Raw genomic sequence first — 15,342 nt, 5'->3', positions numbered from 1 at the left:
GAGAAGTCATGCTGTACGGCATAGGTGCTCTGTCTGGCTCGTACGCATCCGCTATATAATCAAGATCTTTGCGCAATGCCTGACTCAACTAGTCTTGAACAAACGATAAACCTAGAATTTGATTTAATGTTATATAACTGACGTAAAGATGTTCCGACATACAATCCATTTGCCACTACAACTCTTTATTACCGCTAGGGGCACTCTTGTAAGCTAACTAGCCCACGGCATTCTACTGCTCGTACTAGCCATGAAATCCAAACATGACTAAATATTCGCCATGTGGGGGATGACTTTTCCATCTCCGCAGCAGCATCACGGGACATTGTTCTTCCTGAGCATCGGAAGTTCCATGGTTACTCTTTGCTCTGCTTTCGATCTGGAAACAGCCACCAGAGACTCAGCATAACAGTCTTACATAGTCATAATCAGTCCAGATCATCTTCGCCATCATACTCATCCATCTCAATGGATTCCCCTGGTCTAATGCCCCTGGGATTACCCCAGCCTCTTGGATATGCCGACCAAGCATGCAAAGAATGCCGCCGGAGGAAATCGAAATGCAACAAGGGGATCCCCACATGTAACATGTGCCTGAGATACAGAAGACATTGCCTATACGAAAAACATTCGAGGACTCCACTTACGAGGAGGCGAGTAGCATGTTTGCTGAGAGTTCACGACAGCACCGTGTTTGTTCTAACGTATATCCAATAGGCACTTAACGGAAGTAGAAGAAAGATTAGAGCAAGCGGAGGCTTTGATCAGACAACTAAGAGCTGCGCTCCCACCGCAAACGTCGTTAAGCGAAGGATCTACTAACGTACTTGCTTCACCCAACCAGCTATCTGAGGCTAGTGAATTGGCTCATAACAAACATGATCATTCAGGATTAGGCTCAGATAAGATTGACGTTGTGTCAGATACCAGACAATCCATCAATATCGACTTATCCATGGACGTATCACATTTGCAACAGCCATCAGTTCTTGGTATCCATGATGATTTGGCCTCAGATTCCACGCTCAATGCGAATACTTCAAAGAAAGTTTTTGGTGATGGCTCAACTACCCAGGAAATTTTGGGGGCCTCAGAACAAGTTGAGAGTTCTGATAAGCCTCAAGATGACGAATTTGAAAGCCCTCCGTCAACAGGCGACTTTGGTTGGAATGAGCATGGGGCTGTTCAGCAAGATTCTCCAGGAATTTCGACTGCAAGCGACTTGAATGAAACCAGACAGATTCTAGATGGCATGGCATCTCTAACGGTCTCGGAGCAGCGGAGTGGTTATCTCGGAATCGCGTCAGGAGCCGCTTTTCTACGCCTTTTAGAGCCGGTGGAATATCGAAATGCGCAAAGCCATTCAACCGTCGAGACTGATCCCCGCGTTTCCCTAATCACGCTCCCCAACATGAACAAACACATAGCCGACACTATGATCGATGCCTATTTCAGAATATATCACCTCAGTTATCCCATTGTCCACGAACCAACTTTCCGAGCTCAGTATTCCGAAGTCATTCGAAGGCCTAACGGCGGATCTTGGTATATCTTAGCCTATGTTATGGCAGCCCTTGGAGTGTATACGACAGCAACAGATCTAAATAATCTAGATTTAGATCTTTTTCAGCACACCAAATCTCTCCTCACATTTGACATACTTGAAGTTGGGAGCTTAACAATGGTCCAAGCCCTGACTTTAATTTCCAACTATCAACAAAAGAGAGATAAGCCGAATTCTGCGTATAGTTACTCGGGATTGGCGGCCAGAATGGCTATGGCACTTGGACTGCACAAGGATTTTCAAGGATGGAAAATCCCGCCTTTAAGCATGGAGATCCGACGCAGAGTTTGGTGGACGCTGAGCATATTCGACATTGGTGCTACCATCACGTTTGGTCGACCGCAAGTGTGCCCGTTCGACGGTGTTGACATAGCGCTTCCCATGAATGTTCATGACAAGGTGATATTATCCCAAAGCCTTAATCTCGTCGGCGACACTGACTCTTGCAGGACCTCACTGCGATGTCTAGCTCGTATCCTTCTGATCCAGAGGAAATCTCTGTTTACACGGCGGTACGAACGCAGGCAAGATTGTTCATCGCCACAAACCCAATATATATCCGAATTATCTCGAAACCTTTGCCCAGTGCTCGAGAGCTACTCCAGTTAGAAGCTCGGTGCCTAGGATCGTGGGCGGAAAAGACGCCGTCCTACTTTTCAGAAACAGCGGCCATACCCCCTAATTTTATCTTTTCCCACTCCGTCATGCAATGGAGATGGCGAAACTTTCGCATGATCATGTACCGCCCTTTTGTCATCCGGCGAGCTTTATTCGCGCGCAGCGGTCGTCAGGACAATTCGAGTCCAGAATCACTCCAGGCTTACGAGAGATGCTTGGACGATGCTAAACAGAGCATACTGTCAATCAGTGCATTCTGGGCTGCAAATGACCACATCCGTCTCTTCGCGTGGTATGCATTGTGAGTTATTCTCTGGTGACTGAGATTAAATGAGAGTCCTCTGCTAACTCACAAGCCAGATATTTCCTTTTCCAGGCTGCCTTGATCCCTTGTATCTGCCTGCAAAATGAATCTTCTTCCTCACACGCACCAGATTGGCGTGATCAAATTGTTACCTCTTTACAAGTTATTGCGGCCTTGGTACCAGTAAATCCAAGCGCCAGACGATGCCACCAAGTTATTGTTAGCCTCTGCGGAGCCCATCTCAATACACCGATGCCTCTTCCCGAGGATGTCAACTCGGAAGAGCCCCCCGTTCTCCAATCAGAAGACGTTGATGGCCTTCATAGCGCAATCTACTGTCAGGCTTCCAATGCACATGGGGATAGACAAATGATGTCTGGGGTAGACTCAAACGATCAGATGAACGCGGTTTTCTCCATGATGTGGCCCAACACGCTTTTCGATACTGCTGACAAGGGACATGATGATTCTTGGATGGATTTTCTCAATGGAATATAGACTTGAACATAATACCGAGCGCATGAAAGCATTATCCTCCATTTCCGTGCCCAAAAGGCCACTAGATATTGTTTTCTTTCAACAAAACTAAGGGTATACCACGTTGGTAGTGATACGCCCCGACTAATCGGGGACGATCTGGTTAATTTGAAACAATTTTCAATCATGAATTTTTTATGATACTGAAAGAGGATGAGGATTTGATGACATGGGCTCCAGAATTGGAGGTGATGCCGTGTCGCGCTAGAATTGACAGTACATGTACCTTAGCTTAGGGACTGTGTCCACTCCAAGGTCGACAGTCACCCGAGAAAAGGGATTCCGCAGAATGTCAGTTCTTTGGCTCAATGGAAGGGAGGGGACAAACAAAATCCTATAGGTCTAAACCTTCGCCACTCCCAAGAGATAGGAAGCTTACAATGATTGGCTTCGGACTCGATATCCGACAACCTCAATGCTGGGTGATCTTTACCTGTCTTCTATATGCAGTAGCTAAATACAACAGGGCCTGACCTGATCACTTCTTCCGGGTTCGACGCCCAATACTTGTATATCTTCAGCATCACGATCACGCATAATCCTGCATCAACGTGAATGACAAGCTATCACCCGGACGATTTATATCTCATGATCGATCCAGCTGTTTGCACACTAATGGCATAAGCCATTTGAAGTCCAGTTGTCCCATGATGACTACGTACTTTGGTAAAGATCCTGAATTCATATAATAGTTACCGGCGGCCATAACGCACCTTCCAATGTATTTCCTCTTTCCTCTTCAATCCATTTTTCTCTTTCTTTCAACCTCTTTCTTTCGATTTAAATTTTGGCTGTCTATATCGCAGTAGACAATATGCGCGGTGTACCTTTCTGTTATAGTTTACATCCAATGCTAAGCTCTCATTTCTATGCTTTCTATCATCACATCGTATCTGCCCCTACTTTTGGATAAAATATACTCTCCATTCACCAGATCATTTGTTTTCGCTCGATGAACTGCTCTTTCCATTGTTGTTTCAATCCCAGCTGCAAGATGCCGTGATGCAACTCGCTTACAGGCTAAATCCGGTTCCACATGGACAAACCACTTGTCGTCAACAAGATCTGCGATTTCATCCCACGGATGCTCATCACAGAGAAGATAATTGCCTTCCAAGATGCATACATCCACATCTGCCTCTATGAGTAATCCATCTGACACCGGATCTTTGATTGCATGGTCAAAAGTAGGCGCGAGAACCGGCTGGGTGCGTGTGCTTGTTTTGAGCTTTCGAACCAGGCTCACTGCGGCATGGCCATCAAAAGTCCAGGGCGCTCCCCGGCGAGCAAGGGCTTCCGAAGCATTGGGTAGTTTTCGCAGAGCGGCAAGTGGAAGATGGAATCCGTCGGCAGATACCACAATAGTTTTGGGGCTTTTTGATGGTAAGGAATTAATGATGTCAACAACCTTGTTGGCTATTGTTGTCTTTCCGGAGCCGGGAGGGCCTGCTACTGCCACTATGAGTCGAGGCGTCGAATTCTTTGTGCCGTTGGCGGTAGCCGCTTTTGCTTTCTTTTCCTCCCACTTGCTGAGGATGCAGTCTGCAAGTGACCTGTACGTTTGATCCATCTTGTATTGCAAATACTTGGATACCGGTTAAAAGGTCATAGTATTGCTTGTTGTATATATTCTTGCTCTGTCGAGCGGACACTGCTTTCCGTGTTAACCTCCCCCTTCATTGTGTAGACTGGATGCTTCGCTCCACATGCCTCCAAACTCTCCGAGTCATGGCCTTTGGTGCTCCATCTCTACGGACGACTGTCGCCCTTACCCACTAATAGTTCATGACCAGTCGCCCCCACTGTGCCTCTCCCGCCAGTTGCTCAGTACCTCATGTCAGCTTGCATGTGGTTTCATCAATTCTCGTCGTTGAATCTCTAGAGTCTACCAGTGGTTGAACTCGTGATCGGCATCTCATTGAGCTTCTTAGAGTTTTACTAACTGAATGATTTTTATTTACTTCATCCAAAATTACCTAGCAATATAACATCGGGTAAGCTGAACCAAGGTGAATCTAGGCAGCCTTTGTGGCCCTTGGCCCAATAAAGCGGCCATATACTTACGACATCTAGGCTCCTTTCTTCAACTCATTCATGGATCAGCTCTGGCGTAACGGAGCACAAGATGGTATTTCTTTGTCTTTTTTGTTTTCAAGGCGACCCTGCGCTGTCAGCAGATTACATATTCTCTGGCTCCATTGTCTAGTGAGTGCGGCCCCGCTCCGACTATTCCGACTGTCGTCCGACAAGAGACTCGGTGGAATCTCATGGCTGGTTAGTGCTCGCCTCTGGGTATTGGCTTTCGCCTGGATAACACCGCACTCCGGACGGGACAACGTTATAAATCCCGCCGCCTTAATCGCCACCAATCACGTAGTATTACCAATCGACTACCCCTACAAGTTTGTCGCGATTCCTTGCATTCTGTTACGCCCGATTTGTAGCGTTCCGTCATGTTGAAAGTTTTTGCATCTCGTAGCCAGCCTGCGTGAGATTGGGTATAGCGGTGAAGCGCAGAGCAGCCGGTATGGTCTGTCGACTACAATACGATTGTAGACGCTCCCGTCTCATTGGATCGGCAGCAGTCAAGAAAAAGAATAAGAAACATCTCCATCTAGCATTGGTAACCAGTATTAGTGTTTCATACCAACTCTTCAGAGGTCACCAGCCCGATTACCAAAGAAGCCCTGACTGTACGAATGCTGGTGATTGCCATCTCCACTCTGCATGATGGAGACCACAGACAACCTAAAAAAATTGCAATTTTCAACACCAGTGTCGCGTCCAGCGGGTGCCTGTCCTCTTTGAAGTATTGTAATGTGCGAGTAAAAAAAAAAATTCACGTGATATAATTATGTACAAATGTAAACTCTGAGCTTATAGGTTGGATTTGCACAGTTCAGCTAGCGATGAACAGCTCTGCGCTCTGTCCGCCATTCGGCTTTATAATCTTCCTTTTCCAACGTAGTATCATCTATGCATTTGGTTCGAGGCTGAAGAGATTCTGTGCTGGTTACTTACCTGCCTCAGCGTGACCCTCCTTTGACTCACTCATTTACTGGAGCACTTCCAACGGTCTCTTTTTGCACTGCAGCAGCCATCGGGATTGTCCCGGCATATTCTTTGGGTCTTTCAACAGGGTCTTTTGTTCGATTCAAGCAATGAGCGCGGATAATGAGGCTCGCGTGATTATTCCACGCATGCGCCCGTCTTGTTCACAGTGTCAAAGGTCAAAGAAGCGATGCGACCGAGAGAAGCCTCGATGCTCTGCGTGTGTGCGGTAAGTGAAAACCGCGGAGTAGGCTGGGGGACTAAATGAAGAGTCGAATTCTAATACACTAACGGTCAGATATGGGAGGGAATGCATCTATACCGGCACCGTGGGCACCGTGGGAAATGACCAAGCACCCATAACACTTGCCCCATCTAGATCGCCGTCGAAAGTTGCTCAAGAGAATGAAGAAAGCTTCCCTGTAGTGTTCTTCCTTGACTCTGTTCTTTTTCAGCGCTCCTTGAATCGGCTACCAGAACTAGAATTAAGCCTCGGCGATCCGCTCTTGAGCTACATTGGTCATGATGCGTCTGATAGAGCATTTGTAGGCAAATATTTTACAACTATTCATCCAGCGATACCATTTTTATCGAAAAGAGGGTTTAAGGAGAGAGTGTTAAACCCATTGGCTCCTCAACGACCGACAAACACGCTTCTTGTTGCGTCAATGAAGCTATTAGCAACCCCATTAGAAGATGAAGGACCACGGTGCGGTGCATATTATGCGATAAAAAACAGCCTACTTGAAGCCGAACACTCTTGTGTTTTGGAATTGCGCGTACTCCAAGCCATCATCCTCGTTGCTGTATACGAGATTGGGCACTCTATTTACCCTGCGGCATACTTAACAGTGGGTTATTGTATACGCTATGGGAGTGCGTTAGGTATTCACAGAGCAGTGGAACAGTATTCAGAAGAGGCTTTTAGTATTACCGAGTCAGAAGAGCGACGTAGGAGCTGGTGGACCATTCTGGTCTTGGATCGGTCAGTATATATATCCCTTCAATTGTTACTGTTGGGGATTTCCTGTCGTACTATTCCCTCGAGAGACTTTTGATGGTTTGTGTCAAACATGGAAGAATGACCCCTCAGGCTGACTGTTAATAGTTTTATAAGCCTTGGTAGCGCCGATAGAGCCTTTCTCACAACAGATCCCAGTAGTAACAGCTTGTTACCCATTGACGACACCATATGGGAGGAAAATGTAAGAATACTGAGTTGTGCAAAAAGATATAAATTTGATGGCTTATGACGGCTTAGGGAGAGACCGATGCTCCGGTTCGTAGGCTGTTTGAGCCACCGACCACGTCAATGGGCCGCTTCTCCCTGACTGCGCAAGCCGCAGTTCTTCTGGGTAGGGTGTTTCGTAGCATACATGAATTCCCTGTTTCAGAAGAGTTTTGGCAAAACGATGTAAAAGTATTAGATGATACTCTTGTTGCATTGACAAATGTTTCGTTGGAAGAAGGTCGCTTTCGTGGCATTGCTGTATGTAGCCCTTCAACTATCTGCTACAGGTAAGTACCAAATCCATATCCTTAATGAGGGTATTGATTTGGCTGACAGACCTTCATTGCTCGATTGCTTCTACACGATAAAGAAAGATATGCACCTGGCAAAAAGCCACTCACATCGACAGATAACTTTATATCACAAGATTTTAAGCATGAGATTGCTGTTGGTATGCTTGGATTAGCTAATACAATAATCGCCACGAATAGTTGCGCCGCGGAGGAAATCACGCCACTTTGTCTAGAGGCGATCTATCGGGGAGCCGTATTATACGCTCAGGAATATTCGAGAACAGGGGATCCCAGCACTGCAGCATCATGTAGAGCTATCAAAGACGCCCTGAACATAATAAGCAAGAGATGGAGGGCGGCCAGTAAGTCACTCACTCACTCCATTTGTATGAGGATAACGGGCAAACTCTTTTAGCGTTCTATGTTCAACTAATCGACGCACGAATGGTAACTGGTATCTTGTAGCTTTCCATGTTTGGACGCATATAGTATGTCTCGGTCATATATGTTGATAAGAGCTATTCACAAGAAACGGTTTGAAGGATACAATTATGGAGTAAAAGCTATATAGAGATATCTATAGAAATCTAATTGAAACTGTCTATGAAAAGTAAAGTGTTGCCCGGGGTGCTATGAAACTGGCGGAGCAGCAAATCCATGTGATACCTAGTAATTAAGCGCCGTTGATTTCTCCATATGTTCCGAACGGAGGAGCTCGGCCAGCTGAGAATGGAGCCGTCGGCAGATGACCATCCAAAAATTCGCCAACGACCTTTGTAAAATAGCCGGCATATTGAAACAGATGGCCGTGGCCACTGCTGGGAAACATAACGAAGTTGGCTCGTGGCAATTGTCGGGCAAGAACAAAGGAATTTTGCGACGGAACGATAAGATCATTGTCTCCAGAAGTAACTAGGGCATCCTTTTGTATAGTTTGCAATAGAGAATAGGGGACTGGATCAGCGTCCCAAGTCAGGTAAGCCTGTGTGAGATTGACTAGAGATTCTCCAGTTGTGAAGCCCGCAATCTCAGGTTCTCCATGTTTCCCAGCAACGCCTTCTCGTGCACCGAAGCTTCGATTGAACCAAGCTTGTCCCTCATTACCGGTCGTGAAAGATGGGAAGAATGCTTCAATTGTTGGCAGCCCTGGAGTTGGGTTGAAGACTGTAGATTGCACCTCATTCATTGGCCGCTCAACGCCCGGCCCAAGGCTAGGGCCAGTACCGGAGAGAACCAATTTGTTAACCAGGTTTGGAGCATCCAAAGCAAACTGTTGAGCAACGTAACCGCCCATGGAAAATCCAAGAATATCCACCTGCTGAGTGTGCAAGGATGGGAGTAGCACGTTGAGAAAGGCAAGCAGATTAACAGCAAAACCCCTGATGGATGGCGCAATATTGCCCTGACTGTGTCCTATCCCGGCATAATCGTACGTTATAAGTTGCCGACCAGACGCAGTAAAATTGTTGATAACTTCAGGATCCCATGTGTCAATGGTGGCCCGAACATGGTTGAGCATCAGCAAAGGAACTGGGTGACTCTTTGAGGTGGAATTTCCGATGAGTCGGTATGCATATTTGATGCCGTCTGCATCAAGATATAGAGTCTTTGCGGTTTCTTGTGTGGCCATTGTGGTAGAATTTTGTTGCTGTTGTACTGATTGATATAAAGTGTTTGCTTGAATGCAAGTGATGATTGAAGTCTCATGATGAAGGGAGATGGTCGCCCATATATACCCAAATCTGAACCATATTATCTATATCTAGACTTCATAACATGCAACAACACTAATGTAACATCGTCACTTCGGATTTCCTCTCGAATGCTCCATATTTGTCATTGTTCACCCGCCTATCCCGCTCCCCGTCTCTTGTCCCGACCTAATCCGACCTAATCCGACCAATTCAGGGCCCGGCATCTTCGGCCCACAAAACCACGCCCGGTCCAACTTGGAACCCCTTATGAATGCATGGGTTAATAAGTCTGTTGAAGTTTTCGACTTCCTGAATGGGCTTGAGGAGGATATTTTGGCGATGTTGGAGGGAATGATCGGCTTGAACGTTGCCACTTGACTACGAAATCTCAGTCTCTTCTCGCATCCTTGCATAGTTAACGGAGTACACCCAGAGTGGTCTCGGTTACTCCGTACCAAATGCAGAAATAGATATTAAGTGGTAGCAAGTATCTCTCTGCAGGTGGTTATTCAAAAGCACAGCATATTTTATACATTCAATCTCGATACAAGGAAGGACATACCATTGGATAAGTAAACGGAAACAAATGGATCACTGAACAGGAACAAAAGTTGTTGAAGCAACTGGAATTTGTATTGTGCACATCGCCATCAATTGTCCACATCTCGCGGTTCCATAGTAGACCATGCCTTCTCATATTCCTCGGCACTCATGTATTTAAACTCCGTTGGCCGTGTAATTGGCAGGAAATTTTCTCCGTTTTGTTCAAACTGTTCCAACCTCTTCTTCGTTTCAGGTCGGCTTGCATTGACGCTGTAAATCTTCACTCTGTGGCAGCTGCTCGTAACGTGCAGCCCCCAGTTCCAGCTGTGGCGTACGTTCATTGGCTGCGTGTTAAGACTGTTATCCCAGCAGCGGACGACGAGCTCAGTCCATCCTTCATGGTCGCATGGGATAGAAGCGGACCACGTCCTCCACGCATATTTATGCTTTGGTGAGAGATTTTCGAGCGGTACGGCATACCAAGCCCAGCCACCGTCCGCAGAGACCTCGACGCGCTCTGGCCAGCGTCCACCACCAGAATAAGCCCAACCTTGCACAGTTAGCAAGCTGTAAAGTCGCATAAAAAAACACATTGCGTCTTACCAGTGACTTCAATATGACCGTTATGAACCACGACTTCTTTATGCCAAGGGCTCATGATGGCGCTGCTGACTGGCATCTCTTGAATCTGAATTCCCACTGCTTGCAAATCAGTTTAGCTGCCATAGTCTAGTATACCGGAGTCTCTTACGCGTAGGGAGCTGATTATGCTTTCCGTATTGCTGCTGGAAGTACAGATATTCCCTGCTCTGTACAGGAGCAAGACTGGGATTCTCGATTGCTTTGATGCGGTAGAGCCACTTGACACTCCTCGCGCCAATGTAGCCCATGACCACAGCCCTCAGTGGGAAGCCATGGATCTTAGGCAAAGGCTTATCGTTCATCTCCCATGCAAGGAGGACTTCGTTTGCCTTAACCTTTGACCAAGGAACAGATACCACATAATTCATGCAATCACCACCCTTGAAATATGTTTCTGCTCCATATAACTCAAGATGTTTCGCATCACCCTTGAGCCCACCACAATATTTGATGATCTTTTTGAGACTGACACCGGTCCATTTTGCTGTCCCAATTGCGCCTTCCGCCCACGGAGCATTGATCATCTCGTCACCTTCGCCGGCATATTCACCAATCTGCTCAACGCGCCTCGTACCGCTGCACTGAATGGTAACCAACGTAGATTTGCGTGGGAATAAAGCTTCATTTTTTAGATCATCCAGCGTAAGGACCTTAGGGTCATTCACCAAGCCGTCAAGACGAAGGTCGAACTCTACTGGATCAATGTCTGGTATGCCACCATGGTTGCGTACAAAATGGAGTTCGTTTGGCGTTACGGCTTCTTTGGTGAGAAGGCCTTTGGGAGGCTCACCATTATAGGGAAATTGGAGAAGATGGAGCATGCCCGGATGTTTTTCCTGTATGGAATAGTTAGCCTACTGCATGCATTCTTAACTGTAGGATAAGGGAGAATACCTCTAGCACAGTCTTCCAGCTCTCTTCGGGCACGTTGGTGAGAGCACCACCGATAGCTTTATGCCACAGCTTCCATCGAACACCTTCAAGGACTGGATTGGTAGCTGGGACTGGCCCAAGTTGGAATTCAGGGGGTGGAGGGAATTTATGACGTGAAAACCTCTTGCGAGCTTTAGCCTTTTTCTCCGGATATTCTTCCCACTCTATGTATCCTTTCCATCCTTTCCTTTCTTCTCCAACTACAAAAGTCGGGTCATCATCATCCGCATCAGCACGAAGTTCTGCTGAATTGGTCTCCGTAGGAGATTGTAATTCCGTATGAATCACCAGATTGCTCTGGTTCCGCAAACCAAGATGAGCAGGATCTAATCCTTGCTCAAGCTTCCATTCATTTGGAGGCTAGTGGTTGTTTGTATGGTCAGCATTCATTCAATATCTCTTCCGACTACTGTGCTGACCTGAAGACCAACCCATCGCTTTTGATCTGTATCCATTGCTCAATTGTTTATTCAAACCAGAAGACTAATAGCAATTCAATATCTTTGGAGCTCCAAAGCATTTGAGATACGCCAAAAGATATCCCTGCTTATATACACAATATCCGGTTGGGTATCAACCTCATACTCCTATCGCAATCACTTCAAGTGCGGGGTTTCATAGTAAGATTAATCTATTCCTGCAGATGTTACGTCACTATGATTAAATAGTTCTATGCAGAGATAGCTTTACAATGATCTATCTTAAAAAGAGATATCATTTCGGGACTTGAATGGGAGTGGAAGTTGTGTGGAACATGGTGTCTTTTGAGCAAGAGGGAAGTGCCAATCTGAGATGAAGCCATCCTCGATCGGCCGTAAATATGGCGTCGTACAAGATGGTCATTTCTTTGGCTAAAGAAGAGCTTAACCCCAATATTTTGGGTACAACTTCGGCAATTATTGTGGCCTCGTGGCGTTGCTGTGTCAATTTATAGATGGCTAGGCGCAGTCACTTTCCTTCGGCGCGTGAAGAAACTTGGTCAAAGTTTATGTATGTCATTCCTGGAACACATATACAACCGTGAATCCTTTTTACTAGGCGAGATATATGTGCTTCATCTTTTCTATGGCTTGGTGAAGCTAAATAAGAAAAGTTTCAACCTTGTAAACCCGATAATTGCTGATGGAAAAGTAAAAGCATATCCCCCTGACACTGAAAGCAAGAAGGAACTCGAGTGTATGGCGTGCAATGAAATGGCTAGAAGCAAACGCTGTTCAAATTTTAGCCTCGCTTCCAGATGGAGATAATATCACGAATCCAAGCAAGCATCCCTCGTGCCCGAGCGGCGGCATTCAGAAGCCACAAGTACCTCTTCACAAATGTTTCCACCTGGTCGTAATCATGGGCGTAGCATTCCCAAATTCCTTGAGCCTGGTTTGGATCCTCTATACCTAGCAAGCCACTACCATTATCGACTCCCTCGGAATCGTGGGGCTTTAACCGTGGGCCAACAACGAGAGCACGACCAACTATGGATTCATCGGCAATCAAACGCGTGGCTGCGTCGACCACATCGGGAACTTGTCCCGGCCCTGCAGAGCCAGAGAGCAAAAGTGCCTCGGCGGTTGGCTGTAGCATCTTAGTCTGTGCAATATAGTAGGGTGCGATCATGTTTATGCGGATTCCCTTCAAAAATGCGGTTCCGCGCATTGAGCGAAAGAGGCCGAGCACGGCATGTTTACTCATGCAATAATGACTCTGACCAGGAAGAGGGATGAGTGATGCCACAGAGCCGACGAACAGAAAACATCGATCGGGACTTTTGTTTTGTGGAAGGTAATATAGCGCAAGGTGAGCGGTGAAAATGACTCCTTTGACATTTACATCAAGAGTAGCTGTGTTGGGCTCGGGCAATTTGCCATTCACCAAGTCGGGATTTTCGAATTTGGTTGCCTCCCCGGGGAGAATAATTCCTGCATTGGGCACCACAATATCTATAGAACCGTGTGGGCTGGCTTTGGCCGCGGCATCGAACAGGCTGACCTGAGATTCCCAATCTGTGACATCGCAGTGTCGGAACTCAAAAACCCCTTTAGGATATGCCATTCGAAGAGAAGCCACGAGCTCCTCGCCAGCTCTGTCCGCAACATCGCCAATCACAACATTGGCACCATGAGCGGCCCAATGCCGGACCATGTGCGCGCCCAAGCCATTAGCGCCTCCTGTGATAAGAATTGTTTTGTGATTGAGAGTCGATGGGTCGTACGGCTTATTAACATCTACCGGGAGTGACTGTTTGATTGTTTGTCGCACGTCGCCCATCTTGTACGCCCTGGTATGTTGATATGACAAAAGTTCTGGTGATGTGGAAGCTTGCTAAATGCCCGCCAAAAGGGTCGCTGAAATATCTTGTAAAGCCATCTTTATTTGCCTCTATAAAAAAGGCACGTCTTCTACTAGCGCTTATGAAAATGCACTAGAACATTAAATAGTCTGCCATCTAGTGGGAGGGGCACACGGAAGGCTCAAGTAGTATTGGGTTTTTGCCGTGAGGAAATCGGATTGAGGCACGATGCACCTCATGATAAACCGTAGTAATTAGGCTTCTCTGTAACCTTCATAATCAAGAGTCTTAAAGAAAACGAAACGTGAATCAATTTGGGATTCTCAATATCGCAACGTTCTAGACATGTTGCGCTTCCTACTCCAAACGTCACGTCCCATCTCTCAGCTTATCTTGGCAAGTCAGGCAGTAACAATTTCATCTCCACTTAAATTTAGTATTGGTGAGCGCCGAGCGGTTCTGGTTTCCATCGGCCGGTCTGGACATGTCTTCATCTGCCGCCGAATCTCCATGGTTAAGCCGCCAGCCGTCGTAAGGTCTGAAATCATGATATCATTTGATGGGACTTGGGTGGGAGAAAGACTCGTCGCCAGACAGGAATGGTGGGAGATGAGGATGAGGGGTATCCAAGCCTGTTAAAAGAGAGCAAAGGAGGCTAGAAATAGAAAAATGGCAATGAATGTGAACTCCCCTCGATGCCCCCCCGCTTCCGTATACTTGCTTAAAGTCTACGAAATTGCGCTAATGTGATTACGCCCCCTCTGTTACTTCCGAGCTCGTCCGCGACCCCTTCCGGAGCTTAATTTGTCCGATATTGCTCAACTACCATTCTACCCGGCATTATGACAACTCAGAAGTAACATCGTTAATTCTGCATTATCTATGAAGTAGCTGTCATGTAATAGTTCAGCCAAGCAATGCCGTCAGCCGCTTGAGGCTTGGCTTCTCAGTGATCGCGATGAACCATTCCGTCTCTATACATGTATGTTCATTAGCACGCATCTCGAGTGAGCTTGGCGTGACCTTGTCTCGTAACATCTGTGGAATCGTTTCTCTTGAATAATATTTCTTCATACATCAATCACGATTTATGTGCTACTTTGTAATGTTATCGTCAAGTATAGGGCATTTATCCAATAACATCATTATAGACGGTATTATGGCCTTCAGACTGCATGTCAACCATTTCTTAACTTATATTCGTCATCGGCAGGAGAGAAGAGCAGTCATAAAATTGCATCCCTTTATCCAGTTAGTTAGAAGACCCAAGAGGGCTGCCTACTGTCACCGATTTTGGGAATCGACTCAGAGCAACTGATGTAAAAGTAGATCAATAAACTGCTTTGTCTTACAGTTTTGCAATGCTTGAAATTCTCGGCCGTAAACTCCTCCGAACTCCAGCGGTTAGACACAACCATGCATTAATTTGCATTCTGTACGACTGATATTTAAGAATCACTATGAATTCGGTGTATAGAAAATATCATTTGGCTTTGGCCCCACTGAAGCTGCAATCCCTTATGTGCTCTATAGTTGTATAATTGCAACGAGAGTCTCCTTATCTTACTCAGCTTATCTATCGAGTGACATCCGGAAAGGGAACAACCGAACTTTAATCATCTGTTTCAGTTGCACTGTGCCCTAGTAT

General features: G+C 46.3%; 5 protein-coding genes across 5 annotated transcripts; 1 reads left to right on the top strand and 4 right to left on the bottom strand.

Annotated features, from left to right (window-relative positions):
• Positions 1-955: 955 nt before the first annotated feature.
• Triagg1_1612 (transcriptional regulator family: Fungal Specific TF) lies at positions 956-2,984 on the top strand (the record flags this gene model as incomplete). Its single annotated transcript, XM_062895702.1, has 3 exons — positions 956-1,963; positions 2,014-2,483; positions 2,543-2,984. 3 exons carry the CDS (start codon positions 956-958, stop codon positions 2,982-2,984), a joined length of 1,920 nt encoding a protein of 639 aa, XP_062759151.1.
• A 1,016-nt stretch (positions 2,985-4,000) lies between these two features.
• On the bottom strand, positions 4,001-4,593 carry Triagg1_1611 (uncharacterized protein; the record flags this gene model as incomplete). Its single annotated transcript, XM_062895701.1, has 2 exons — positions 4,001-4,010; positions 4,070-4,593. 2 exons carry the CDS (start codon positions 4,591-4,593, stop codon positions 4,001-4,003), a joined length of 534 nt encoding a protein of 177 aa, XP_062759150.1.
• Positions 4,594-8,271: 3,678 nt separating this feature from the next.
• Triagg1_1610 (uncharacterized protein) lies at positions 8,272-9,228 on the bottom strand (the record flags this gene model as incomplete). The annotated part of the gene is made up of 1 exon (XM_062895700.1): positions 8,272-9,228. The coding sequence occupies one exon, from the start codon at positions 9,226-9,228 to the stop codon at positions 8,272-8,274; it is 957 nt and encodes a 318-aa protein (XP_062759149.1).
• Positions 9,229-9,942: 714 nt separating this feature from the next.
• Positions 9,943-11,865, bottom strand: Triagg1_1609 (uncharacterized protein; the record flags this gene model as incomplete). Its single annotated transcript, XM_062895698.1, has 5 exons — positions 9,943-10,385; positions 10,439-10,534; positions 10,587-11,313; positions 11,372-11,770; positions 11,830-11,865. 5 exons carry the CDS (start codon positions 11,863-11,865, stop codon positions 9,943-9,945), a joined length of 1,701 nt encoding a protein of 566 aa, XP_062759148.1.
• A 766-nt stretch (positions 11,866-12,631) lies between these two features.
• Triagg1_1608 (uncharacterized protein) lies at positions 12,632-13,672 on the bottom strand (the record flags this gene model as incomplete). Its single annotated transcript, XM_062895697.1, has 1 exon — positions 12,632-13,672. One exon carries the CDS (start codon positions 13,670-13,672, stop codon positions 12,632-12,634), a length of 1,041 nt encoding a protein of 346 aa, XP_062759147.1.
• Between the last annotated feature and the right edge of the window lie 1,670 nt (positions 13,673-15,342).

This window comes from Trichoderma aggressivum (genome assembly GCF_033847375.1).
Source record: "Trichoderma aggressivum f. europaeum strain CBS 100526 chromosome Unknown scaffold_004, whole genome shotgun sequence".
Lineage (NCBI taxonomy): Eukaryota > Fungi > Ascomycota > Sordariomycetes > Hypocreales > Hypocreaceae > Trichoderma > Trichoderma aggressivum.
The sequence above is the reverse complement of the archived record's forward strand: the minus strand, read 5'-3'. Positions and strand labels throughout refer to the sequence as shown.